Raw genomic sequence first — 26,995 nt, forward strand, 5'->3', positions numbered from 1 at the left:
CTCCACAACAGCCCCCCAAAACTGACCCAGGGACCCCAAATCTACACAAAACCTCCTATTTGCCCCCCCAGTCTGCCCCAGGGCACCCCAAAACCCCCCCAGCCACCCCAACCATCCCCCATTCTACCCCAGAGCCCCCTCCTAGCCCCCTCCTAACCCCCCCCCCCCAGCGCCCCCCAGTCTGTCCCAGTACCCCCCCCCACACACACGCACCCACGCTGGGGGACCAGGCCCCGTAGGCGGGGGTGGCACCCTGGTTCCACGGTGTCATGGCGGGGGACATCCCCCCCATGGGGCTGGGGGCCGACCCGAAGAACATCCCGGTGGCTGCGGAAAAAAGGGAGGGGGGGGGGTGTTAGGGGACCCCAACACATCCAGGGGGGTCCCCAAGATATCTGGGAGGTCCCCAAGACACCAAGAGGGTCCCCCAGGTGTCCTGGGTGGGGGGTGGGGAGACGGGACACCCAAATATCCAGGGCTGGGTGGTGGCCACGGGCCCTGGGATGACGCCGAAGATCTTTGTGTCACCCACGGCCCGTCACCCGGGGGGTCTGGGTGTCGTGTCCCCCCCCCCTCTCCCCACAGCGAGGTGGGCGGATGGGGGGCACCCACGGGTGCAGGACTTACGCCCACCGACACCCAACCCCGGGAGGGCGCTGGGGATCTCCATCCCGTGTTTGCACTTCTCGGCGTCCAGGAGGAGATCGAAACAGCCGGTGCCGGCGGGCGCCAGTTGACCCAACATGATGTTCTCCGAGACCCCCTTCATGGGGTCGCTCTCCCCGTGAGCCGCCGCTTCCATCAGCACGTCCACCTGGGGGGGGAGGGGGGGGAAAAATGACACCCCAAATTCAGGTTTTGGGGTACGGAGCCCCCCCACGGGTACCGCAAGTTCATCCTGAAGATCTCAAGTTCATCCTTGGGTGGGCCAAGCCGGTGTGGTGGCCCCACGGTGGGTGGTTGGGGTCTGAAGGGGGGGGGGGGGGGGGTCAGTTGGCAGGGAGACCCCAAAAATCTAGTTGGGGGGTTTTGGAGGGGTCAGGGTACCCCCAAATTACAGCTGGGGAGAGTACAGACTCCCCCTGGGTACCCCAAGTCTATCCTGAGGACCCCAAGTCCATCCTTGCGTGGCCCAAGCTGGTGTGGTGGCCCCACGACGGGTGGTTGGGGTCTGAAGGGGCGTTCCAATTGGGGGGGACCCCTAAATAGGTGCCAGGGGACCCTGAAAACTAATCGGGGGGGGCTCAGGGCACCCCAAAAATTCAGACGTGTCAGCCTAAACTTGCCCAGGGTACCCCTAAATGTGGTCAGGGTGCCCCAAACGTGGCCACAACCCCCCCCAAACCCCATTTTCCACCCCCCCAACACCCCAAAATGCCCCCCCCCCCCCCAGCCCCCCCACCGTCTCCTCGAAGGAGCACTTCATGAGGGGCCCGGTGTCCTGGCGGTTGACGCCGTGACGGGTGATGGCCATGAGGTGCCCGCGGGAGGTCATGGTGTCGCAGAGCAGGGCCAGGTGACGGTAGTTGACGTAGGAACCGTCGAAGGAGATGACGTGGTAGAGCTCCCGCTCCAGCGCCTTCCGCACCGCCTCGATGCCCAGCACCTGCGGGACAGGTGGACAGCAGCTGTGGGGGACCCAGGAACCCCCCACCCAAGGACTCAGGTGTCCATGGAACCCGCCACCCAAGGACATCGAGGAACCCACCACCCAAAGACTCAGGTATCCATGGAACCCACCACCCAAAGACCCAGGTGTCCATGGAACCCACCACCCAAAGACCCGGGTGTCCATGGAACCCACCACCCCAGGACCTTGAGGAACCCACCACCCAAAGACTCAGGTATCCATGGAACCCACCACCCAAAGACTCAGGTATCCATGGAACCCACCACCCAAGGACACTGAGGAAACCCACCACCCAAAGACCCGGGTGTCCATGGAACCCACCACCCCAAGACCCAGGTGTCCATGGAACCCATCACCCAAGGACACTGAGGAACCCACCACCCAAAGACCCGGGTGCTCATGGAACCCATCACCCAAAGACCCAGGTGCTCATGGAACCCATCACCCAAGGACACTGAGGAACCCACCACCCAAAGACCCGGGTGCTCATGGAACCTGCCACCCAAGGACATGAGGAACCCACCACCCAAAGACCCGGGTGCTCATGGAACCTGCCACCCAAGGACATGAGGAACCCACCACCCAAAGACCCAGGTGTCCATGGAATCCACCACCCCAGGACCTTGAGGAATCCACCACCCAAAGACCCGGGTGTCCATGGAACCCATCACCCAAGGACACTGAGGAACCCGCCACCCAAAGACCCGGGTGTCCATGGAATCCACCACCCCAGGACCTTGAGGAATCCACCACCCAAAGACCCAGGTGTCCATGGAACCCCCCACCCAAGGACCTGGGTGCCCAGGACCCAAGAACCCAGACATCCAGGACCCCCCACCCAAGGACACGGGTGCCCAGGGACTCCCAAACTCACGGTGAAGATCTCCACGATGTCGTTGGAGGTGGTGCGCACGGGGTCCACGTCCTTCTCGCTCAACACCCGCATGAGGCTGACACCGTCGGTCTCCAGGATCCACTCCTGAAGGGCCTTGAACTCCCCATCCTCCGTGATGATGATCTTCTTCTTGTTGTCTGTCTGTGGTAGGTGCATGTACACCTGCGGGGGGGGACACAAGGTGGGGTTAGCAGCACCCATGGGTGCTCCTCTGGTGGCTGGGGGGACACCCCGGGCAGCCATGGACCTTTACATGTGTCTACAAGTATCACTATGGCCATCCTGGATCTCCTAAAGGTCACCATGGAGAACTTCCAAGTGCTCCTCAGGATCCACCACCAGCATGGGCACTCAGAGGAGCACCCATGGGTGCTCTTTAGGCAGCTGGGTGGACACCCCAGGTGCCCACAGACCTTTGCACGCGTTCACAAGTGTCACCATGGGCATCCTGAATCTCCAGAAGGTCACCACGGAGAACTTCCAAGTGCTCCTCAGGAGCCACCAGCAAGCTGGGCCCTCACGTGAGCACCCATGGGTGCTGTGTGGACACCTTGAAGGACACCCAGGACAGCCACGGTGCTTAGAGACCTTAGGTACCTACAGGTATCATCGTGGGTGTCCCTGATCTCCTAAAGGTCCCCGTGGAGACCTTCACGTGCTCCTCAGGACCCACCAGGACCCCCCGGCACCTCTATGAGCACCCATGGGTGCCCCCCCGTCCCCTCACCTTGCTGATCTGCTCGATGCCCTGCAGCGTCATGTCCGTCAGCATGTTGGACTCGATGCAGCGCAAGAAGACATCGTCGTCCATCTTGTCCACCACCTCCTCCTCCTGGGGACAGCGAGGGGGACAGTGGGGTGACACCCAACCCGTGTCACGTCCCCACCACCACCCATGGGTGCCGCGGTCCCCGTCCCAACCTCCTGCATCTTGTTCTCGTCGCTATTCATGATGCGGATCCGCAACACCAGCTTCTCCGCGTTGTCATCGTTGAAGATGCAGTTGAGGTCATCACCAAAGCCTGGGGGGGGGGACACAGGGGTGGCACCTTGGTCACCACCCCAACCTGCTGCCCACCCAAAGGCCCTCCGTGCTCACCCAGGACCCCCCCAAAGATCCCCAAGACACCCAAAGAGCCTCCATGCTCACCCAAGACCCCCCCCAACCTCCAAGGTCACCATGAAGCAGGGTGGGTCACCCAGGACCCCAAAGTCTTCCCTAGGACACCCCAAAGGTCCCCCAAGACTTCCCTAATGCCCTCAACCTCCACTCACGACCCCCCAAGGACCCGCCGTGTCCACCCAGGACTCATGAAGACCCTCCAAGCCTCCAGGACCACCGAAGGTCCTCCAGATGCCCTCATCACTCACACAGGACCACCAAACCCCCCCCAGATGCCTTCAACACTCACACAGGACCCCCAAAGTCTTCCCTAAAGCGCTCCATGCTTGCCCAGGACTCCCAAACCCTCCCCAGATGCCTCCTGGGGATCCCCCAAAGCTCTCCAAGGAGCCCCCAAAACCTTCCCAGATGCCCTCAACACTCACCCAAGACCCCCAAGTCTTCCTTAACGCCTTCAATCCTCACCCAGGAGCCCCCAAAGCTCTCCAGGAGCCCCCAAAGCCCCCCCAGATGCCCTCAACGCTCACCCAGGCCCCACCCCCCGGACCCACCAGCATTGATCTTCTCGGCGATCTGCTCCATGGTGAGCTTGCGGTCGGTCATGTGCTTGCGGTCGAGCTCAACACGGAGCAGCCAGGGCGAGATGCGGCTGACGTCAAAGTCGGGCATCTCGTAGTAGACGTTGACCCACTCCTGGTCCTCAGCCACCACCGTGCTCTGAGGGTTGGGGTCGTAGTAGATGGCAGTGTTGGCCGTCACCTTCCGCAGCGTGGTGTGCTCCAGGCGACACAGGATGTCCTGGCGGGGGTGACGGTGTCATCAGCGTGGGGACACGGGACACGGCATGGGGATCCAGGGGTGGAGGAGAAGGTGGAGGAGATAGGGACAGCGTGAATGACACGGGAAGATGCGTGGAGAACATGGGGATGACATGGAAGACATGGGAAACGGCATAGGGACCACCGCAGGGCCACGAGATCACGAAGCCCTGGGGCCACCACGGCACTGCGAAGGGACACAGTGGCAATACGAAGCCACGGGGACACAGAGGGGACACGAAAGCCATGGGGCCACCGTGAGAAGATGAAGCCCTGGGGGCCACCACGGGGCTGTATGGACACAGTGGGGCCACAAAACCACGGGGCCACCACAGGAAGATGAAGCTATGGGGCCACCACGGGTCTGCGTGGCCATAAAACCACAAGGACACCCTGGGGCCACCCAACGACAGGTCCCCCATCCCCACCCCATGGGGGAACCACAGGACCCAGGTTCCTCCTGCTCCACCATGTCCCAGCTCCCCATCCCCACGGTGTCCCACATCCCCGTGGGTGTCCCACGTCCCCACCTTGGCCCGCTCGGCGTCGCGGGCGCTCTGGCCCAGCAGGAAGACGGTGAGCGAGGGCGTCTTGGGCTTCTTGGAGATGTTGATGAGCTCCTTCAGGCGGGGGACACCCAGGGTGACGTTCTTGGCCGAGACCCCGGCGTAATGGAAGGTGTTGAGGGTCATCTGGGTGGCTGGTTCTCCCAGCGACTGGGCCGCCAGCGCCCCCACCATCTCCCCAGGGTGCGCCTGGGGTGGGGAAGAAGAACGGGGTGTCAAGGGGGACCCCAAAAACATCCCAGAGCTGGACCCAAACTCCTCCCAGATGCGGCTCTCCAAGAACGTCCCAAAATCCGGACTCAAAACTTGGACCAAAGAATTGCCCAAATCAGGTCTTGATTGCCCAGATCTGACCCCACCATCTCCCTGGGGGCACAGGGGGGTCCCCAAAACCATCCCAGCTCTGGACCCAAACCTGTCCTAGATGTGGCTCCAAGAATATAATCAATTTATCCCAAAATCGCCCCAAATCTGCCCCCTAAACCGCTTGGATCTGCCCCCTGAAATGCTCAGATCTCCTTGCGGATCCCCCTGGATCTCCTCCCACCCCACCCCGCTCCATCCCACCCCACTCACGATGGCCTGGTTGAACTTGGACTCGATCTCCCCCAGGAGCCAGTCGAAGGCCTCCCCGCTGAGCCGAAACTCCTCCACCATACGGCGGCTGCAGAGGGTGGAGCGGAGGTGGATGTTGAAGAGCAAGGTGGCGTTCTCCTGCGCCTGACGGCTCAACGGGTCGTCCCCGTTCACGATCACCAGCTTACGGCTCAGCTCCTTCACCCCTGATGAAGATGAAGGTGGTTGAGGAGCTGAGGAGGGGGGGTGGAAGGTTCCTGGGGGGTCCCTAAGTCCCTCAGCACCTTAATAGGGGTCCCTCAAGTCCCCTTAGCACCTTCATGGAGTTCCTCAAGTCCCACAGCAATTTCATGGGGGTCCTCAAGTCCCCTCAGACCTTCTTGAGGGTCTCAAGTCCCACACCACCTTCCTGGGGGACGTTGGGGTCCTCCAAGTCCCTCAGCACCTTCGTGGGGTTCCTCAAGTCCTCCCACAACCTTCCTAGGGACCACCAAGGTCCTCCAAGTCCCCTTGGTGCCTTCCTGAGGGTCCCCCCAAGACCCACAGCACCTTCCTGAGGGTCCCCCAAGTCCCCTAGGACATTCCTGGACATTGTTGGGGTCCTGCATGTCCCCCAGAACCTTCCTGGAGATTCTGTGTGTCCCCCAGCAACTTCCAGGTGCTCCTCAAGTCCCCTGGGACCTTCCTGGACATTTCTGGGGTCCCCATGTCCCCCCAGAACCTTCTTGAGGGTCCCCAAGTCCCACAGCACCTTCATGGGTTTCCTCAAGTCCCCCAAGCACCTTCCTGGGGGACACCGGGGTCCTCCAAGTCCCCTGGGACCTTTCTCCTGGACATTGTTGGGGTCCTGCATGTCCCCTCACACCTTTCTGGGGATCCCCTCGCCCCCCACTCGGCTCAGGACCCCCCTAAATTTGGGGAGGGGGGTTCCTCCCCCCAACTTACCCTCCACCACCTTGACGGGGTGCAGGTCGGAGGGGAGACGGGAGTTGATGTGGAAAATCTTCTGGGCGTTCCAGATCATGCGCAGCAGGTTACAGGGGAGCACGACCTGGGGAAGGGGGGAAGCAGCACCCCAAAACGAGGGGTCAGCACCCCAAATTTGGGACTCAGCACCCCAAATTTGGGAGTCAGGGGTCAGCAGCCCCAAAACCAGGGCCATGGCGGGTGAACTCAAAACTAAAGAGAGATTTTGGGTGGGTTTCCCCAAATCGGGGCCGTGGCCGGTGGGAGAACCCCCAGAAGTGGGGTGAGGAGCAGGGAGGGACACCCCAAAACAGGCACCTGCAAAGGAGGGGGGGGTCACCACATCCTGCTACACCCCAAAAAAAGGGGCCAGCACCCCAAAAGAGGGGTGACAACTGGTCATCCACCCAAGCATCCCCAAAAAAGGGGTGGTGGCACCACCAGGGATGTCCCCGTGGGGGTTCCGAGCCCCCCCAATACCCCACGGTGACGAATCGGGGTCCGGGTGGCTTTTTTTTGGGGGTCACCTTGCTGTCACCGGTGGGGAAAATGACCCTCAGGACCTCACGGTCTTCCCGCATCTTCTCAAACTCGCGTTCCAACTCGTTCTGGATGTGGGCGTTGGAGAGGATGTCCTTGACCAGCTCCTCCTGCAGCGTCCGCCGCAGCGCCCGCTCGTTGGTGTAGTCGAACTTGAACCTGGGGGGAAGGCGGGGTGGGGGAAGAAATGGGGGGGGACACGTTGGTGTGAGGGGTTCGGATGTGGGTAAGAATATTGTGGGGGGAAAAGGAGAAGGTTGAGGATGTCAAGGCGGGTCCAGATTTGGTGAGAAGTAGCTTGGGGACACCAAGATGGGCCCCAAGTTGGGCAGGAGAAGCTTGGGGACACCAAAATGAGTTGAGCTTAGGAGAGGGACAGCTTGGGGACATCAAAATGGCTCCCAACATGGGGAGAAAGAGCTTGGGGACACCAAGATGAACCCCAACATGGGCAGGAGCAGCTTGGGGACACCAAGATGAACCCCAACATGGGCAGGAGCAGCTTGGGGACACCAAGATGAACCCCAACACGGGCAGGAGCAGCTTGGGGACACCAAGATGAACCCCAACATGGGCAGGAGCAGCTTGGGGACACCAAGATGAACCCCAACACGGGCAGGAGCAGCTTGGGGACACCAAGATGGGTCCCAACATGGGCAGGAGCAGCTTGGGGACACCAAGATGAACCCCAACACGGGCAGGAGCAGCTTGGGGACACCAAGATGAACCCCAACACGGGCAGGAGCAGCTTGGGGACACCAAGATGAACCCCAACACGGGCAGGAGCAGCTTGGGGACACCAAGATGAACCCCAACATGGGGAGAAAGAGCTTGGGGACACCAAGATGAACCCCAACATGGGCAGGAGCAGCTTGGGGACACCAAGATGGGCTCAGCTCTAGGGCAGCAGCCTGCTGGCACACCTCAGGACATCACCCAGCTCTGAGACACCTCCCCACCCCAAAAAAAAAAAATAAAAATAAAAGCCACCAGCGTCCCGCCATGGGTGGGGGTTCCTCACTCACTTCTTCTCGAAGGCCTTGTTGGAGGGCTTGAGGGTGGCCAGGTTCTGGAACTCGACGCTCTCGCCCGCCAACCCGTCCTCCCCGTAGCGCAGCTGCACCACCTGGTTGATGGAGTTACGGACCGTCGCGTCGTACTTCACCATCACCGACTCCATCGACTTGATCAGTCGCCGTTGGATGTAGCCTGCGAGGGGGACGGGGGGGGACATGATGTCAGCCTTGGAGAGGGGGGGGATCTGAGGGTCCTGGAGGGCTTTGGGGGCATCTGGGGAGGGTTTAGGGGTCCTGGAGGGCTCTAGGGGATCCTCAGGAGACATCTAAGGAGGGTTTGGAGGTCCTGAAGAGCACTGACGATCCCCAGGAGGCATCTGAGGAGGGTTTGGGGGTCCTGGAGGGCTTCGAGGGCACCTGGGGAGGTTCTGGGGGTCCCAGAGGAAGGTCTGGGGGTCACAGGGGACCCCAGGACAGAGCAGGGGATCCACGGTGGGCTCTGGAGGAGTGTTTAGAGCCCCCCAGGATCTCCAGAGAAAGACGAATCATCTCTCAGCGACCTCACTGAAGATGGGGCCACCGCACGGTGGTGGTGTTGGGGGGCCGTGGAGAAGACTGGGGGTCCTTGGGGGGGGAATTTTGGGGTGTAGGACTTGGGGGGACGCTGACCAGTCTCAGCTGTCTTGACGGCGGTGTCGATGAGACCCTCACGGCCACCCATGGCATGGAAGAAGAACTCGGTTGGGGTGAGGCCGGCCAGGTAGGAGTTCTCCACAAAACCTCGGCTCTCGGGGCCGTAATCGTCCTTGATGAAGTGGGGCAGCGTACGGTGCTTGAAACCGAAGGGGATCCGCTTGCCCTCAACGTTCTGCTGTCCCACCACCGCGATGACCTGCCGGAAGCATTGAGGGGGGACAATGTGGTTGGGGGGGGCGGCAGGAGTGTCCCCAGACCTCATAACGATCATCGGTTCACACAGGGGAACGTCCCCAGCACCTGTTGGGATCCCCAAGGTATCTGAGAGACGTTCACCGCGACTGATGTCGCTGTGGACCATCACAATGACCCACAGGGTCCCCTCAAATCCCACGGGGACCCCCCCCCCCAGTGATCAAACTGGTCCCACAAACCTCTTGGGTGGGATCCCAGATACCTCTGGGGAACGAACACCCCAAGGACCTGGAGGGATCCACAAAGGACCTGGGAAATGTTCATCTTGGAGGCCAAGGTCACCATGAAGCCCTGTATGGACCCCGACAAGGTCCACTAAGCCCCGTAAGGACACTCCCAAACCCCATACAGGCTCTCCTGGGATCCCCCAGGCCCCCCTAGGAGCCCCCCAAGACCCAGCAGGGCCCCCCCCAGTACCTGGAAGATGTTCATCCTGGGCTTCATGGTGCCAAAAACCACCACAGACCCTCAAAAGAATCCCAGAGAGGTCTACAAAACCCAACCAGAACCCTTCCAAACCCTACAGAGATCCTCCTGGAACCCCTGACATCCCAATATGGGCCCCCCAAGACCCCATAGGGCCCCCCCCAATACCTGGGAGATGTTGATCTTGGAGCCTTTGGCGCCTGACACCACCATGGACTTGAAATTGTTGTACTCGGAAAGGGACTTCTGGGCGGAGGAACCCGTCTTGTCACGGGCGTCGTTGAGGATACGGTTCACCTGGTTCTCAAAGGTCTGCCGCAGCGTGTTCCCCGGGGTGGGCTCCAGCTCGTTGTTGTGGGCCTTCTCGATGACCTACCACCACACCGGGAGAGCCCCGCCGGTGTCACTGGGGCACCCCAAAACCCCGGGAGCACCCCAAGATGTCTCGGAAGGGAGTTGAGGTTGATGAAAACCACCCGTGGAGGATCCTTCAAGTGTCCCAGTGGGACTGGGAGTGAACTAAATCATCAGGAAATGCCCCAAAACCTTCCTGGGATGGGTGGGGATGCTCCAGAATCCCGGAGAACGCCCCAAAACGTGCTGAGGTCACTGGCGATGATCCAAAAGCTGGGGGGAGCCCCCCCAAAACCCTCCCAGCATCACGACGGATGCCCTAAAACTGCAAGGAGCGCCCCAAAACGTCCCAGAATCGTTGAGGATGCTCCAAAAACCCAGAACCCTACATCATTCTCCCCCCCCAGATCCCACAGCATCACCAGGGCACCCCAAAACCCTCCACAGACACAGGGGGTGCCCAGAACTTTGGGAAGCACCCCAAAATCCTCTCAGAGGTACCCCCCAACTCACTGGGACCCGCTGGCATCACCAAGGGAGACCCTCCCCAAAACGCTGTGGAGTGCCCAAATCTACCCCGCCAAGGACACCCCAAATCCCCCCCGAGGATCCCCCAGCATCAGACACCCCAAAACCTCCTAAAGCGCCTCCCAAAACCCCAGGGAGCCCCCCCAAAAGTCAGAGCTCACCTCAATGACATCTTGCTTGGCCTTCTTGATGGTGTTCTGGATGTCCTGGTAGGTCTTTGCATCGGCAATGGAGTCCCCAATGCCGATGGTGTGGCCTGGAGAAAGGAACTGGGGGGGGTCAGGTGGGTGCTCCCCACCCCAAGGTGACCCCCACCCTGTATCCTGTCCCTCCCCAGGGTGCCTTTCACCCCAAAACCCAACCCTCTGCCATGGTGTTCTGACCCCAGGGTCCCGTTACCAGAAAAGGGGGTTTGGTGGCACCCCATGACCAACCAGGTCCTCAGGGCCAAAAAAAGGGGGGTCAAGACCACCCCCAAGCCAACTGGGTCCCTGCTGTCCCCAAAAAAAAGGGGGTGCAAGCCCCCCCAAAGAACACCTGGATCCCAACTGTCCCACAGAATGGTGTCCAAGACCCTCCACGAACACCACCCAAGACCCCTCCGTCCCACGGAGAAGGTCCCCAGATGACCAAACCCCCACTCTGTGGCATCACGAGGGGTCCTCGCGTTCCCCCCAACGCCCCACCCCGAGGTCTGGGTGCACCCTGACCCTCGATGAGGAGCCAGTTGTTGATGACGGTTTGGATGTTGCTGTAGAAGAGGCGGGTGGTGTCGTGGCCCATCTCCAGGTAGGAGATGTGGACCAAGGAACCCGCCGAGGTGCCCAACGACTTTTTGCAGAGGATGCCCATGATCAGCTCCCCGTTCTCCACGATCACCTACAAAAACGGGGTGTCAGCCCCCACCCAACCACCCCGAAGGACCTTTGTGTCCTCTAAGCACCCCAAGGGTCCTCTGCGCCCACTGTCACCCATCCCAAGGCATCCCCAATCCCTTTGGGTCCCACCAACCCCCCCAAGCACCCCCAATCGCCCCAAAGCTCCTCCACACCCTCTTCCCCCCCTTCAATGCACCCCCAAACACACTTGGGGTCCCAGCCACCCAAGTGCACCCCCAAGAGCACCTTAAGTCCCACCAAGCCCCCCCAGAGCACCCTCAAGTCCCCCAAACCCCCCTCAGACCATCCTCACGTCCCACCAAACCCCCCTCAGAGCACCCAAACCCCCCTCAGAGCACCCCTGTGTCCCACCAACACCCCCAGAGCACCTAAAGCCCCCCCCGAGCACCCTCAAGTCCCCCAAACCCCCTTAGACCATCCTCATGTCCCACCAAACGCCCCCTCAGAGCACCCTTGTGTCCCACCAACCCCCCCCGAGCACCCTCAAGTCCCCCAAACCCCCCTCAGACCATCCTCACGTCCCACCAAACCCCCCTCAGAGCACCCAAACCCCCCCCTCAGAGCACCCTTGTGTCCCATCAACACCCCCAGAGCACCCAAACCCCCCCTGAGCACCCTCAAGTCCCCCAAACCCCTTCAGACCATCCTCACGTCCCACCAAACCCCCCTCAGAGCACCCAAACCCCCCTCAGAGCACCCCTGTGTCCCACCAACACCCCCAGAGCACCCAAACCCCCCCTGAGCACCCTCAAGTCCCCCAAACCCCCTTAAGACCATCCTCACGTCCCACCAAACCCCCCTCAGAGCACCCCTGTGTCCCATCAACACCCCCAGAGCACCCAAAGCCCCCCCCTGAGCACCCTCAAGTCCCCCAAACCCCCTCAGACCATCCTCACGTCCCACCAAACCCCCCTCAGAGCACCCCTGTGTCCCACCAACACCCCCAGAGCACCCAAACCCCCCCTGAGCACCCTCAAGTCCCCCAAACCCCCTCAGACCATCCTCACGTCCCACCAAACCCCCCTCAGAGCACCCCTGTGTCCCATCAACACCCCCAGAGCACCCAAAGCCCCCCCCGAGCACCCTCAAGTCCCCCAACCCCCTCAGACCATCCTCATGTCCCACCAAACCCCCCTCAGAGCACCCTTGTGTCCCATCAACACCCCCAGAGCACCCAACCCCCCCCCGAGCACCCTCAAGTCCCCCAAACCCCCTCAGACCATCCTCACGTCCCACCAAACCCCCCTCAGAGCACCCCTGTGTCCCACCAACACCCTCAGAGCACCCAAAACCCCCCCCCAGAGCACCCACCACCCACCTTGGTGTCCCCGGGGGAGATGTGTTTGTAGGGCCCGCTGTCCTCGTCGTCGGGGTGGGTGCTGTGGGTGCGGATGCAGTTGATGTGCCCGGGGATGATGAGGGAGAAGATTTGTTTCCCCGTCCAGAGGGGACGAGGTTTCAGGATGGCGGGTTGGGGAACTTTCCCATCCCACGTCGAGAGGAACATCAACAGGTTCATCACCTCTCCCTGCGGGTTGGGGGACACCCCTCAGCACCCCAAAAACACCCACAGGATAAAGATATTTCCCGCCCCCAAAAAAATAATCTCCTCTAAGTTCTCCTGGCATTTGGGGTGAGCCAAATTCTCCCGTCAGGAAGCAAAAAAACGACAAAAAGAAGCTGGAAAGTTCCTGGAGATATCGTAAGGGCACCCCAAAAACTCCCACACAACCCCAAAACACCCCCAAACACACACACACACACACCCCCCCAGCCCTGGGACATGCCCCCAGAAAAAGCCCCTTTCTGCCCCCCAAAAAAGAGCCCTTCTGGCCCAAAAGAGCCCTTGCCACCCCCAAAAATGGCCCTTGAGGACCCAAAAGGGCCTTTTCCGCCCCCAAAAAGGCCCTTAAGGACCCAAAAGGGCCCTTTCTGCCCCCAAAAAAGGGCCCTTAAGGACCCAAAAGGGCCTTTTCCGCCCCCAAAACGGCCCTTGAGGACCCAAAAGGGCCCTTTCCGCCCCCAAAAGGGCCCTTAAGGACCCAAAATGGCCCTTTCTGCCCCCAAAAAAGGGCCCTTAAGGACCGAAAAGGGCCCTTTCCGGCCCCAAAACAGCCCTTGAGGACCCAAAAGGGCCCTTTCCGCCCCCAAAAAAGGGCCCTTTCCGCCCCCAAAAGGGCCCTTTCCGCCCCCAAAAGGGCCCTTCCCGCTCCAAAAAAAGCCCTTTCCGCCCCCCCAAAAAAGCCATTTTCGACCCCGAACTCACGCGCTCGAGGAAGACGTCGCGCTTGGTGAACTTGCGGACGGCGGTGAGGGTGTCCTGCACGATGCCCATGACGGGTCGGTTGGACTGGGGGGTGACGATCATGCGGGGGACCATGGCCAACTCCTGGATCTCCGCCCGCGTCTCCAGGGACTGCGGGAGGTGGAGGTTCATCTCGTCCCCGTCGAAATCCGCGTTGTAAGGGGTGGTGACGCTGCGGGGACACGAGGGGACGGCGTCAGGGACGGTCGGGTGGGTTTGGGGGTCACCGGGGGTCCGCAGAGGGGTGAGTGGGGCAGTTATGGGGCGCTCGGAGAGGTTTGGGGGTCACCGGGGGTCTGCAGAGGGGTAACAGGGGCAGTTATGGGGCACCTGGAGAGGTTTGGGGGTCACCGGGGGTCTGCAAAGGGGTAACAGGGGCAGTTATGGGGCACTCGGAGGGGTTTGGGGGTCACCAGGGGTCTGCAGAGGGGTGAGTGGGGGAGTTATGGGGCGCTCAGAGGGGTTTGGGGATCACCAGGGGTCTGCAGAGGGGTAACAGGGGCAGTTATGGGGCACCCCGGTGGATTTGGGGGTCACCGGGGGTCTGCAGAGGGGTGAGTGGGGCAGTTACGGGGCACCTGGAGAGGTTTGGGGGTCACCGGGGGTCCGCAGAGAGGTGAGTGGGGCAGTTATGGGGCGCTCAGAGGGGTTTGGGGGTCACCGGGGGTCTGCAGAGGGGTGAGTGGGGCAGTTATGGGGCACTCGGAGGGGTTTGGGGGTCACCGGGGGTCTGCAGAGGGGTGAGTGGGGCAGTTATGGGGCGCTCGGAGGGGTTTGGGGGTCACCAGGGGTCTGCAGAGGGGTAATAGGGGCAGTTATGGGGCACCTGGAGAGGTTTGGGGGTCACCGGGGGTCTGCAGAGGGGTAATTTGGGGTGACAGGAGGAGGTTATGGGGCACCCAGATGGGTTTGGGGGTCACCGGGGGTCTGTATCAGGGCAGGTTTGGGGTCACAGGGGCAGTTTTGGGGTGACAGGAGCAGTTATGGGGCACCCAGCCGGGTTTGGGGGTCACCGGGGGTCTGTAGTGGGGTAACTTGGGGTGACAGGAGCAGTTTTGGGGTGCTGGTGGGCAGTTCTGAGGTCACCCCTCTGCAATGAGGCAGTTTTGGGGTGCGGGGGGCAGTTTTGAGGTCATGGGGGGCAGTTCCAGGATCACAGGGGGCAATTCTGGGGTCACGAGGGGCAGTTTTGGGGTGCGGGGGGCAGTTTCGGGGTGATGGGGGCAGTTCTGGGGTTGCCAGCAGCAGTTTTAGGGTGCAAGGGGGCAGTTTTGGGGTGCAGGGAGGGCAGTTTCAGGGGGCGGGGGGCAGTTTCGGGGGTGCGGGGGGGGCAGTTTCGGGGTGCAGGGGGGGCAGTTCCGGGGTTACAGGGGGGGCAGTTCCGGGGTGCAGAAGGGGCAGTTTTGGGGTGCGGGGGGGGCAGTTCCGGGGTGCGGGGGGGGCAGTTTTGGGGTGCGGGGGGGGCAGTTCCGGGGTTACTGGGGGGGCAGTTTTGGGGGTTACTGGGGGCAGTTTTGGGGTGCAGGGGGAGCAGTTTCAGGGTTACTGGGGGGGCAGTTTTGGGGGTGCAGGGGGCAGTTTTGGGGTGCGGGGGGAGCAGTTTCAGGGTTACTGGAGGGGCAGTTTCAGGGTTACTGGGGGGGCAGTTTTGGGGTGCAGAGGGGGCAGTTTCAGGGTGCGGGGGGAGCAGTTTTGGGGTGCAGGGGGGCAGTTTCGGGGTGCAGGGGGGGCAGTTTCAGGGTTACTGGGGGTCAGTTTTGGGGTGCGGGGGGGCAGTTTTGGGGTGCAGGGGGGGCAGTTCCGGGGTTACTGGGGGGGCAGTTTTGGGGGTGCAGGGGGCAGTTTTGGGGTGCAGGGGGAGCAGTTTCAGGGTTACTGGGGGGGCAGTTTCAGGGTTACTGGGGGGGCAGTTTTGGGGTGCAGAGGAGGCAGTTTCAGGGGTGCAGAGGGGGCAGTTTTGGGGGTGCAGAGGGGGCAGTTTCGGGGTTACTGGGGGTCAGTTTTGGGGTGCAGGGGGGCAGTTTTGGGGCAAAGGGGGGAGCAGTTTTGGGGGGCTGGGAGGGGGCAGTGCCGGGGTGCAGGGGGGGCAGTTTTGGGGTGCAGGGGGGGCAGTTTCGGGGTGCAGGGGGGGCAGTTTCGGGGCGCAGGGGGTCAGTTTTGGGGCGCAGGGGGTCAGTTTTGGGGGGCTGGGAGGGGGCAGTGCCGGGGTGCAGGGAGGGCAGTTTCGGGGTGCAGGGGGGGCAGTTTCGGGGTGCGGGGGGGGCAGTTTCGGGGTGCAGGGGGGGCAGTTTTGGGGTGCGGGGGGGCAGTTTCGGGGTGCGGGGGGAGCAGTTTCGGGGTGCAGGGGGGGCAGTTTCGGGGGGTACCTGAGGTTGAGGCGGAAGGTGGACCAGGGCAGGATGCGGACGCGGTGACCCATCATGGACATCTTGTGCAGCGTGGGCTGCCGGTTGAAGATGACGATGTCGCCGTCGCACATGTGGCGCTCCACCTGCCCAAAAACCCCCCCCCGCCTCAGGCCTGCACCCCCAAACCGGGGCGGGGACCCCAAAAACCACCGCGGACCCCAAACCCCACGATTTCAGCCCAAACCCCACGATTTCAGCCCAAACCCTCATCGTTTTCACAGATCTAAAACCTCAGGATTTCACCCCGAATCCTCTTTGGTGCCCCCAATGGAATCACCCCAAAAATTAAGGGGTGACATCCCAAAAAAAAAAAACCCCACCAGGATTCTTCAGGGACCCCCAAAACCAGCAGCTGACCCCCAAAATATCCGGAGTTCTCCTGACACCCCAAAACCAGGAACTGACCCCTAAAATATCTGGAGATTTTCCCCAAAACCAAGGATTAGCCCCAAAATTCGGGGCTCCTCCTGAACCCCAAAACCAGGGTGTGTGACCCCAAAACCCTCCAGAGCCCCTAAAACCTGGTTTTCTTCCCCAAGCCCCCCCCCCCCAGTTCTCTGTGAACCCCAAAACCAGAGCCTGACTTCCTAAACCCTGCGCTCAGCAGCAACCCTAAACCCCACAATCTAGCCCCAAACCCCCCCCAAGTTCCATGAACCCCAAAAGCAGAGACCACCCCCCAATAGCTGATGCTCCTTGGGGCCTTCCCCCCAAATCCCAGGAGTGACCCCAAAACCCAGAAGTGACCCCAAAACCCAGGAGTAACCCCAAAACCCAGGAGTGACCCCCAAAACTCTTCAGAGATCCTAAAACCTGTTTTTACTCCCTAACGCCTCCCCTGATTCTTCAAGGACCCCAAAACCAGGCACCGACCCCCCAACCCCCCCCCCCCAGTTCTGTGAACCCCAAAACTAGAGATGGCCCCCCAATATCTGATGCTCCTCAGGGACCCCTCAAACCCCAGGAGTGACCCCAAACCCCAGGAGTGACCCCAAAACCCTCCAGGAACTCCCTCTTTGGGGACTAGAGCCGTGCGCTGTCCCTAGAGGAGTTGTTTTGGGGCGCAGCGTGGCACCAGCCCCCCAAAGCACCCCAATTCCGTGAACCCCAAAAGCAGAGACCGCCCCCCAATATCTGACGCTCCTTGGGGACCCCTCAAACCCCAAGAGTGACCCCAAAAACCCAGGAGTGACCCCAAAAACCCTCCAAGAATTCCCTCTCTCTGAACTGCAAACTACGTGTGGAACCATTTCGGGGTGCGGTGTGGCATCGACCCCCAAACCTTCCCAGTTCTGTGAACCCCAAAACCACAGACCACCCCCCAATATCTGATGCTCTTTGGGGATCCCCCCCCCAAAACCCAGGAGTGACCCCAAAACCCCCAGGAGTGACCCCAAAACCCTCCAGTAACTCCCTGTTCGCAGACTGCGGCCACGCAGTCCTTGGAGAAGCCGTTTCGGGGCGCAGTGTGGGTGCCCCCCCCCTCAGGTTTTGGGGTGCAGCCCTCGGTTTCGGGGCGCAGGCCCACCTTGTAGCCGATCTGGAGGTGCAGGTCGCTGGGTTTGGGGTGGAAGCGCAGGTCGATGCGGTCCCCGTTGTCCCGGATGATGTACTTGGCCCCGGGGTACTGGCTGTTCCCCCGCCGCACCAGCTCCTGCAGCCTGAGGGGGGGGGACACACGACACCCCACACATTTGGGGTTCGGGGGGGGTCCCGTCACCCGTTGTCCCCCTGTTGTCCCCAAAGCCACGCCCCATGGTCGCCTGGGGGGGGGGGGGGCAACATGACTGGACACCCCCCAACATCCCCACGTGTCCCCCAACATCCCCACGTGTCCCCCAACATCCCCACGTGTCCCCACGTGCCCCCCAACACCCCCCACGTCTGTGTCCCCCCGTGCCCCTCAATGTCCCCCCGTCCCCTCTGTGTCCCCCATGCCCCCCACCCCCCAAGCTCCTCATGTCCCCTTGTCCCCCCGTGTCCCTTTAGTCCCTTGTCCCCTTGTGTCCCCCCAAATCTCCCCATGTCCCCCGCTGTGTCCCCACATCCCCACCGTGTCCGTGTCCCCCCATCCCTTTGTGTCCCCCCGCCCCTCCGTGCCCCTTTAATCCCCTCCACGTCCCCGTGTCCCTTTGTCCCCGCCATGTTCCCCCATCCCCATGTCCCCTTAGTCCCCCCCATATCCCTGTGTCCCCATGTCCCCACATCCCCATGTCCCTTTAGTCCCCCCCTGTGTCCCCCATCCCCACGTCCCTTTAGTCCCCCCCACGTCCCCCCATCCCCACAGCCCTTTAGTCCCCTCCATGTTCCTGTGTCCCCCTGTATCTCTCCGTGTCCCCCCCACGTCCCCATGTCCCCCCATGTTCCTTTAGTGCCCCCCGTGTCCCCCATCCCCACGTCCCTTTAGCCCCCCCACGTCCCCGTGTGTGTGTCCCCCATGTCCCTTTAGCCCCCCGTGTGTGTCCCCCCAGCCGTGTCCCTCTGGCCCCCCCATGTCCCCCCATCCCCACGTCCCTTCAGCCCCATGTCCCCATGTGTGTGTGTCCCCCCCACCGTGTCCCTTTAGCCCCCCCACGCCCCTTTAGCCCCCCATGTCCCCCCATCCCCACGTCCCTTTAGCCCCCCACATCCCCGTGTGTGTGTCCCCCCGCCACGTCTCTTTAGCCCCCCCGTGTCCCCACGTCCCTTCAGCCCCCCCACGTCCCCCTGTGTCCCCCCATCCCTTTAGCCCCCCCACGTCCCCGTGTGCGTGTCCCCCCACCATGTCTCTTTAGTCCCCCCCGTGTCCCCATGTCCCTTTAGCCCCCCCGTGTCCCCCCCATCCCCACGTCCCTTCAGCCCCCCCACGTCCCCCCGTGTCCCCCCCATCCCCACGTCCCTTCAGCCCCCCCACGTCCCCCCGTGTCCCCCCATCCCCACGCCCCTTCAGTCCCCCACGTCCCCCCCGTGTCCCCCCATCCCCACGCCCCTTCAGCCCCCCACGTCCCCCCGTGTCCCCCCCATCCCCACGTCCCTTCAGCCCCCCCACGTCCCCCCGTGTCCCCCCCATCCCCACGCCCCTTCAGTCCCCCACGTCCCCCCGTGTCCCCCCCATCCCCACGTCCCTTCAGCCCCCCCACGTCCCCCCGTGTCCCCCCATCCCCACGTCCCTTCAGTCCCCCACGTCCCCCCGTGTCCCCCCATCCCCACGTCCCTTCAGCCCCCCCACGTCCCCCCGTGTCCCCCCTTCCCCACGCCCCTTCAGCCCCCCCACGTCCCCCCGTGTCCCCCCCATCCCCACGCCCCTTCAGCCCCCCCACGTCCCCCCGTGTCCCCCCATGTCCCCACGTCCCTTCAGCCCCCCCACGTCCCCCCGTGTCACCCCCATCCCCACGCCCCTTCAGCCCCCCCCAACGTCCCCCCCCCGTGTGTGTGTGTCCCCCCCGTGTCCCCACCGGTCGATGTTGAAGGGGGTGACGATCTCGGCGAAGGTCATGTTGGCGGCGATGGAGCGGGGGACGCCCACCTGGTCGATGGCCAGGTTGGGGTCGGGGGTGATGACGGTGCGGGCCGAGAAATCCACCCGCTTGCCCATCAGGTTGCCCCGTACCCGGCCCTCCTTGCCCTTCAGCCGCTGCTTCAGGGACTTCAGGGGACGCCCCGACTTCTGCATGGCCTGGGAAGGCGGAGGGGGGGGAAAAAAGGGGGGTTCAGGGTGAGGAGAGACCCCCCCCCCCCCGGGGTCCCCCAAGATCCAGGATCGGCTGGAGGGGGGACAGAAACCCTCCCTAGGAGCCGGCCCCAGGTGCTGCTGTGGCTTTGGGGGGTACGGGGAGGGATTTGGGGGGGAAATAAGATGCATGGGGGGGCTCTAAGGGATTTGGGGGACCCCCCCAACCTCTACACAGCCTGGAGAGGGGAAAAGGGGGTTCAGGGTGGGGAGAGACACCCCCCCCCCCAGGGCCCCCCAAGATCTGGGATTGGCCAGGGGGACACAGGGACCCTCCCCAGCTGTTGCAGTGGTTTTGGGGAGGGATTTGGGGGGGGCTCTACGGGATTTCAGGGGGCTCTACGGGATCTGGGGGGGCTCTACGGGATCTGGGGGACCCCCCCAACTTCTGCACGGCCTGGAAGGGGGAAAAGGGGGTTCGGGGGGGAGGAGACCCCCCCAAGATCCAGGGGGTGAGTAGGGGTTGGGGTACTGACCCTCCATGGGAGTGGGGGTGTCGGGGGGCTCCCAGCCTGCCTGTCCCCTGCCTGCACTCTGCCCCTGCCTGCACTCCTAGCACACCCTGCCTGTCCCCTGCCTGCACTCTGCCCCTGCCTGCACTCCTACCACAACCTGCCTGTCCCCTGCCTGCACTCTGCCCCTGCCTGCACTCCTACCACACCCTGCCTGCCCCCTGCCCCTGCCTGCACTCCCAGCACACCCTGCCTGCCCCCTGCCTGCCCCCTGCCCCCGCCTGCACTCCCAGCACAACCTGCCTGCCCCCTGCCTGCACTCTGCCCCTGCCTGCACTCCCAGCACAACCTGCCTGCCCCCTGCCTGCACTCTGCCTCTGCCTGCCCTCTGCCCCTGCCTGCACTCCTACCACAACCTGCCTGTCCCCTGCCTGCCCTCTGCCCCTGCCTGCACTCTCAGCACACCCTGCCTGCCCCCTGCCTGCTCTCTGCCCCTGCCTGCACTCCCAGCACAACCTGCCTGTCCCCTGCCTGCACTCTGCCCCTGCCTGCCCTCTCAGCACACCCTGCCCCTGCCTGCACTCCCTGCCTGCTCCACCAGCATCCCCTGCCCGCACTCGGTGTCCTGCCCATGCTGGCACTCCCTGCCCTCCCTCCACCCCCTGCCTGCTCTCTTCCCACCCCCTGCCTGCACTCCCTGCCTGTGCTATCATCACATCCTACCCGTCCCTGCTCCCCAGGACCCCCAACCCTCCCTCCCACCCCTGCCTGCACTCCCTGCCTGCACTCCCTGCCCGCGTTCCCTCACCCTGGGCAAGCCGGGCAGCTCGTTGTCCACCATGGTGGCCACGTGGAACTGGAGGAGTTTGACGTCCTCGGCGATGACGTGGGCGGCCGCCCCGTTCTGCTCGTTACGGCGAAGCTGGTTGTTGATCTTAACGATGTCGGCCAGTTTGTGGGTGAGGTCATCCTGAGGGGGGGACCCCAAAAATTAATGAGGGGGGGCAGGAGGAGCCCCGCGGTCCAGGCAGCACCCTCCAACACATCGGGGAACCCCCAGAATCAATCGTGGACTCTGTTGTTTGGGGACACCCCAAAATGCATCAGGGTGGGGGGGATCCCCCAAAATCCCCCCTAGGGACCCCAAATCCCCCCCAGGGACCCCAACTCCCCCCCCCCAGGGATCCTCTAGGTGTCTGAGACCCCCCCCAAAAATGTGAACCCCAGCATCTGGGCCCCACCTGGAGGCACACAGAGCCCTGGGTGATGACAGTGGGGTACTCAGAGAGGGCACACAAGCAGCCCCCTGCCTCAGGGACCCCTAATGACACCCCAAAACCTCCCCAGGGACCCTAAAAACTCCCAGGGACCCCCTCAAAACCTCCCCAGGAACCCCCCCAAAACACCCAGACCCCAGCAGCGGGTCCCCACCTGGTTTCAGGCAAAGCCCTGGGCGATGACAGTGGGGGTTCACAGGCAGCCCCCACCTCAAGGACCCCCAACGTCACCCCAAAACCTCCCCAGAGACCCCCCCACCCCACCCCCCCCCAAAAAAAATCAGACCCCGGCAGCGGGTCCCCACCTGGTTGCGGGCAGAGCCCTGCATGACGACGGCGGGGCGTACGGAGAGGGGGGGCACGGGCAGGACGGTACAAACCATCCACTCGGGGCGAGCGAATTTGGGGTCCATGCCCAGAACGAAACATTCCTCGTCCGAGATACGTTTGAAGATCTCGTGCACCCGCTCGGGGCTGAGCAAGATCTTCTTCTCCTGCGAATCCTCGTTAACGTGTTTCCACTCGGCGTAAAGCTCCAGACCCGACCGACGGATCCGGGGTTGGTAGCGACCGCAACCTCCGTGGCCCTGGGAAGGGGCAGGGAAAGAGGAGATCGGGGTGGGGGGGGGGGTTAACGGGGTGCGGGGGCATTAACGGGGGCACTAACGTGGAAATGAGAGGTTAACGGGGTATTAACGGGGTCACGGGGCGTTATCGGGGGGATTAATGCAGAAATCGGGGGGTTAAGGGGGCATTGGTGGGGTTAAGGGGGCATTAATGGAGTTAAGGGGGCATTAATGGGGTGTTAACGGGGTCACAGGGCCACTGACGGGGGCATTAATGTGGAAATGGGGGGCTAACGGGGCATTAACGGGGTCAGGGGGGCATTAATGGGGTATTAACAGGGTCACAGGAGTACTAACGGGGGGATTAATGTGGAAATGGGGGTTAACAGGGCATTAACGGGGTCAGGGGGGCATTAATGGGGTGTTAACGGGGTCACAGGGGTACTAACGGGGGGATTAATGTGGAAATGAGGGTTAACAGGGCATTAACGGGGTATTAACGGGGTCACGGGGGCATTAATGTGGAAATGGGGGTTAACAGGGCATTAACGGGGTCAGGGGAGCATTAATGGGGTATTAACGGGGTCACAGGGGCACTAACGGGGGGATTAATGTGGAAATGGGGGGTCACAGGAGCATTAACGGGGTCATGGGGTCATTAATGGGGGGATTAATGTGGAAACGGGGGCATTAAGGGGGTATTAATGGGGTCACAGGGGCATTAACGAGGTCACGAGGCATTACTGGGGTATTAAGGGGGTCAGAGGAGCGTTATCGGGGTGTTAATGCGATCACGGGGGCATTACTGGGGGATCAATGTGGAAACGGGGGGTTAATGGGGTATTAGTGGGGTCACAGGGGCACTAACGAGGTCCCAGGAGCATTATTAGGGTATTAATGGGGTCATGAGAGGCGTTAACGGGGCATTAACAGGGTATTGATGGGGTCACAGGAGCGTTATCGGGGTACTGATGGGGTCACAGGAGCGTTATCGGGGGGATTAATGTGGAAATGGGGGGTTAACTGGGTATTAATGGGGTCACGGGGCATTAACGAGCTATTAATGGGGTCACAGAGGCACTAACGAGCTATTAATGGGGTCATGGGGGCATTAACGAGCTATTAACGGGGTCACGGGGGCATTAATGGGGTGATTAATGCGGAAATGGGGGGGGTTAACGGGGCATTAACGAGGCAGTTGGATCCAGGGCTGATACCACCCACAACCCCCTGTGGTCCTGCCAGGGTTAACGAGGTCAGGGGGGCATTAATGGGGTCATTAACGAGGTCACGAGAGTATAACGAGGCTGTTAACGAGACCACGGGAGCATTAATGGGGGGTGGTACTGCCTGCACCCCCCAACGGCCCTGGCTGGGGCATTAACGGGGTGATGGGGGCACCCAGGATCGTTAACGAGCACCCAGGGTCATTAACGAGCACCCAGGGTCATTAACAAGCGTTAACAGGGGACACCAAGGTGCCACCACCCCCACGACGCGGACTCTGGGGGGGGGTCATAAGCCACCTCCGAGGGGACACCAGCACCCGGGGGAGATTTGGGGGTGTGGGGGGGAGATTTGGGGGTGTGGGGGGGGAGATTTGGGGGTGTGGGGGGGAGATTTGGGGGTGTGGGGGGGAGATTTGGGGGCGCGGGGGGGGGAGATTTGGGGGCACGGGGGGGGGATCCCCACCTTCTCCTTGGTCAGGTCCTCGTCCCCCTCGGGCTGCTCCACCCCGAATTTGTGGTCCATCTCCTCGCCCCCCTCGCAGATGTTCTTCCCTTTGCAGAGGTCGTAGACGTGCGTCAGCCGCTTCTTGGGCTGCCCCTTCGATTTCCCCAAAATGTCCTTGATTTTGGGGTTGTTCTGCTCAAAAAAAAAAAAGAAAAAAAGACACTTTGGGGTCACAACAAGCTCTTTTGGGGTCACGGGGGGTTGGGTGCTGTCCTGATATGGTCCCCCACCATCTCCAGGGCTCCAAGAACCACCCAGCAGGTGACAACCCCGTGTCCCCCCCAACCCCGTCACCCCCTCTCAGTGTGTCCCCCAAGCTTGTCACCTCGCCTCAGGGTGTCCCACCAGCCCTGTCACCCCCACCTTGGGGTGTCCCCCCAGCCCTGACACCCATTCTTGGTGTCCCCCGCCACCCTGTCACCCATTCTCAGTGTCCCCCGCCACCCTGTCACCCATTCTCAGTGTGTCCCCCAACCTTGTCACACCCCCTCAGGGTGTCCCCCCAACCCTGTCACCCATTCTTGGTGTGTCCCCCCACCCTATCACCCCCCCCCTCGGTGTGTCCCCCAGCCCTGTCACCCCCCCTCAGTGTCCCCCCCAACCTTGTCACCCTCCCTCAGGGTGTCCCCCCCAACCCTGTCACCCCCTCTCAGTGTGTCCCCCCACCTTGTCACACCCCCCTTGGGGTGTCCCCCAGCCCTGTCACCCCCTCTCGGGGTGTGTTTCCAGACCCTGTCACCTCTTCTAAGTGCCACCCCGCTCCCCAACTTTGTCACCCATTCTCAGTGTCCCCCCCCCAACCTTGTCACCCCCTCTTGGTGCTCTCCCCCCCCCAACCCTGTCACCCCCCAAACTGGTCCCAGTGCCCAACTGGGACACCGGGACTGATCCTCCTGAGCTACAACCCAACGCGGAGGGAAGGCGTCAGCGTCACCGCGCCTTCGAGGTGCCACCACAGGGCTGGGTTTTTTGGGTGAAGGCTGAACCCCACCACCCTCCCCAATTTGGGGGGGGGGGGGCTATAGTGACCCCCCACCCCTCCGCTGGTTTTTTGGGGGGTCTCACCGAGTCCACCAGCAGTTTGGAGCAGAAGAAGCAGACGCAACGCAGGATCTTCATGGTCTTGCCCAAAAAACCGACGTGGAAAACGGGTTTGGCCAGCTCGATGTGACCAAAGTGGCCCGGACACTCCGTCATGTTCCCTGGGAGGAGTACCCCGTCATTTTGGGGGGGTACCCCGTCATTTTGGGGGGGTACCCCGTCATTTTGGGGGAAGGTTTTAGGATTTGGGGACACCCCCCCCACCCCCTGGCAAGGTTTTGTCCCACCAGAAGCGCGGTCAGGAGTGGGGGTTGAGGTGAATTCCTGGGGGTGTGTGGGGGGGAAAATGGGGGGGCTGGAAGGAGATCACCCCCAAAAAGGGGATCCCTCCCCTCCCAAGAGAAAGGGCTCCCCCAAAACAAGACCCCCCAAAAGAGAACAATCCCCCCTAAAAGAAGCCCCTGAGTGGGGCTATATCGAGGCAAGGCGGCCCTGCAATTTGGGGAGGGGGGGGAAGAAATGGGGGGCTGTTGGGGATCACCCCCTTTTCCAGCCACAATATGTGACCTGGAAGATGCCCCCCTCAAAAAAATGGGGCTCCCCAAAAAAGAAGGAGGTGCCCCCCCACAAAAAAACCTTCTCAGAGCAGCTCCACACAGAGGTGGGATGCCCCCCCCACTTCCCCAGGCGGTTTTGGGGGGCCCCCACTCACCGGCGCAGGTCTGGCAGCGCCCCGTCCTCTCGATGACGCCCTGACGGGGGTCCATGAGCCCCCCCAGTTTGGGGCGACCCCCCTCTGTCGTTTCGGGGTACTTGATGCCCCCCTCGGTCACCGACATCCGTTTCTGGGAGGGAAAGAGGGGGGGTGAGGGGAATCTGAGGCACGCGGGGAGCCCCTAGCCCCCCCAGTTTATCTCCTAAGCACCCCATGACACCCCAAATAGACGAGGACAGGACAAGGGGGGGCTCAGGGACACCCCAAGACACCCCTGGGTTACCCCCAACCCACTGCAAAGCACCTCATAAGCACCCTGAAACTCCCCCAGGGACCCCCAAAGGGCCCCCCCCAACATCTCTGGCCACCCCAAGTCACCCCTGGATACCCCCAGGGACCCCAACACCCCTCCAGGGCACCCTTAGGGACCCCAATACCCCTTCGGGGCACCCCAATGTCCCTCCACATGCTCCCTGGGGATCCCCACAGACCCCAATACCACTCCAGGGCACCCCAAGAGACCCCCTAGGACCTCAAGGACCCTCCAGGGCCCCCTCATGTCCCTCCATAGGATCCCCAGGGACCCCGATACCACTCCAGGGCACCCCAAAAACTCCAACGATTTCCTAGACCCCCCCCAGGGCCACCCCAGGGACCCCAATGTTTCTCCACAAGCCTCCTGGACACCCCCAGGGACCCCAATACCCCTCCAGAGGCCTGGTGGGCACCCCAGAGACCTCAATTTCCCTTTGGACACACCTCCAAGGACCCCCACACCCCTCCAGGGCACCCCAATCCCCCTCCACGCACCCAAAAAGCCCCCCGGACCGCCCCCCCCCCCCCCCGATCCCAATGCTCCTCCAGGACAGCCCAGCACGCCTCCAGGGCGCCTCCAAACACCCAAAGACCCCTCCAGGGCACCCAAAGAACCTCAACTCCCCTCCAGAGACCCCCGGGGCATCCCCAGGGACCCCAAGGTCTCACCAGGACACCCCAAGAATTCTCCACATGCTCCCTGGGGATCCCCAGAGACCCCAATACCACTCCAGGACACCCCAAGGGACCCCCTGGGACCTCAAGGGCCTGCCAAGGCACCCCTATATCCCTCTACATGATCCCCAGGGACCCCAAGGCCCCTCCAGAGGCCTCCAGAGCACCCCCAAGGACCCCAGTGCCATTCCAGGGCCCCCCAAGACTCCTCCAGGAACCCCAATTCCCCTCCAGAGACACCTCCAAGGACCCCCACATCACTCCACGCACCCCAAAATCCCCACTGGACCCCCCCTAATGATCCCAGTGCCCCTCCAGGACACCCTAAGCACCTCACCCCCACCCTCCAGAGACCCCCCGGGCACCCCCAGGGACCCCAAGGTCCCTCCAGGACACCCCAACGTCCCCTCCACCCTCTCCCCCCGGCCTCTGGGGGGCGCTACACCCCGTCGGGCGGGCACCGCCCGTCCCCGGGGCCTCTCTATCCCCCCCTCTCGGTGCCCCGGCGCC

At 62.5% G+C, this 26,995-nt stretch overlaps 2 protein-coding genes across 2 annotated transcripts in view; one reads left to right on the top strand and one right to left on the bottom strand.

Moving 5' to 3' along the window:
* Positions 1-26,995, top strand: part of AP4M1 (adaptor related protein complex 4 subunit mu 1) — a 44,932-nt gene that overhangs the window by 15,786 nt on the left and 2,151 nt on the right. The gene's annotated exons all lie outside the window — the stretch shown is intronic.
* Positions 1-26,995, bottom strand: part of POLR2A (RNA polymerase II subunit A) — a 29,916-nt gene that overhangs the window by 2,634 nt on the left and 287 nt on the right. The window contains exons 2-27 of the mRNA XM_075741581.1: positions 25,493-25,625; positions 24,805-24,941; positions 23,698-23,871; positions 21,745-22,026; positions 20,971-21,132; positions 19,436-19,656; positions 17,530-17,662; positions 15,960-16,084; positions 13,555-13,765; positions 12,607-12,816; positions 11,100-11,268; positions 10,551-10,645; positions 9,676-9,879; positions 8,800-9,022; positions 8,140-8,323; positions 7,102-7,273; positions 6,554-6,659; positions 5,609-5,814; positions 4,997-5,221; positions 4,200-4,446; positions 3,447-3,547; positions 3,253-3,357; positions 2,505-2,687; positions 1,403-1,606; positions 628-814; positions 214-327 (exon numbers count right to left, since the gene is read on the bottom strand). Coding sequence (XP_075597696.1) covers positions 214-327; positions 628-814; positions 1,403-1,606; positions 2,505-2,687; positions 3,253-3,357; positions 3,447-3,547; positions 4,200-4,446; positions 4,997-5,221; positions 5,609-5,814; positions 6,554-6,659; positions 7,102-7,273; positions 8,140-8,323; positions 8,800-9,022; positions 9,676-9,879; positions 10,551-10,645; positions 11,100-11,268; positions 12,607-12,816; positions 13,555-13,765; positions 15,960-16,084; positions 17,530-17,662; positions 19,436-19,656; positions 20,971-21,132; positions 21,745-22,026; positions 23,698-23,871; positions 24,805-24,941; positions 25,493-25,625 — 4,513 coding nt within the window. The remainder of the gene's footprint in view (positions 1-213; positions 328-627; positions 815-1,402; positions 1,607-2,504; positions 2,688-3,252; positions 3,358-3,446; positions 3,548-4,199; positions 4,447-4,996; positions 5,222-5,608; positions 5,815-6,553; positions 6,660-7,101; positions 7,274-8,139; positions 8,324-8,799; positions 9,023-9,675; positions 9,880-10,550; positions 10,646-11,099; positions 11,269-12,606; positions 12,817-13,554; positions 13,766-15,959; positions 16,085-17,529; positions 17,663-19,435; positions 19,657-20,970; positions 21,133-21,744; positions 22,027-23,697; positions 23,872-24,804; positions 24,942-25,492; positions 25,626-26,995) is intronic.

This window comes from Balearica regulorum, unplaced genomic scaffold, assembly GCF_011004875.1.
Source record: "Balearica regulorum gibbericeps isolate bBalReg1 unplaced genomic scaffold, bBalReg1.pri scaffold_86_arrow_ctg1, whole genome shotgun sequence".
Taxonomy (NCBI): Eukaryota; Metazoa; Chordata; class Aves; order Gruiformes; family Gruidae; genus Balearica; species Balearica regulorum.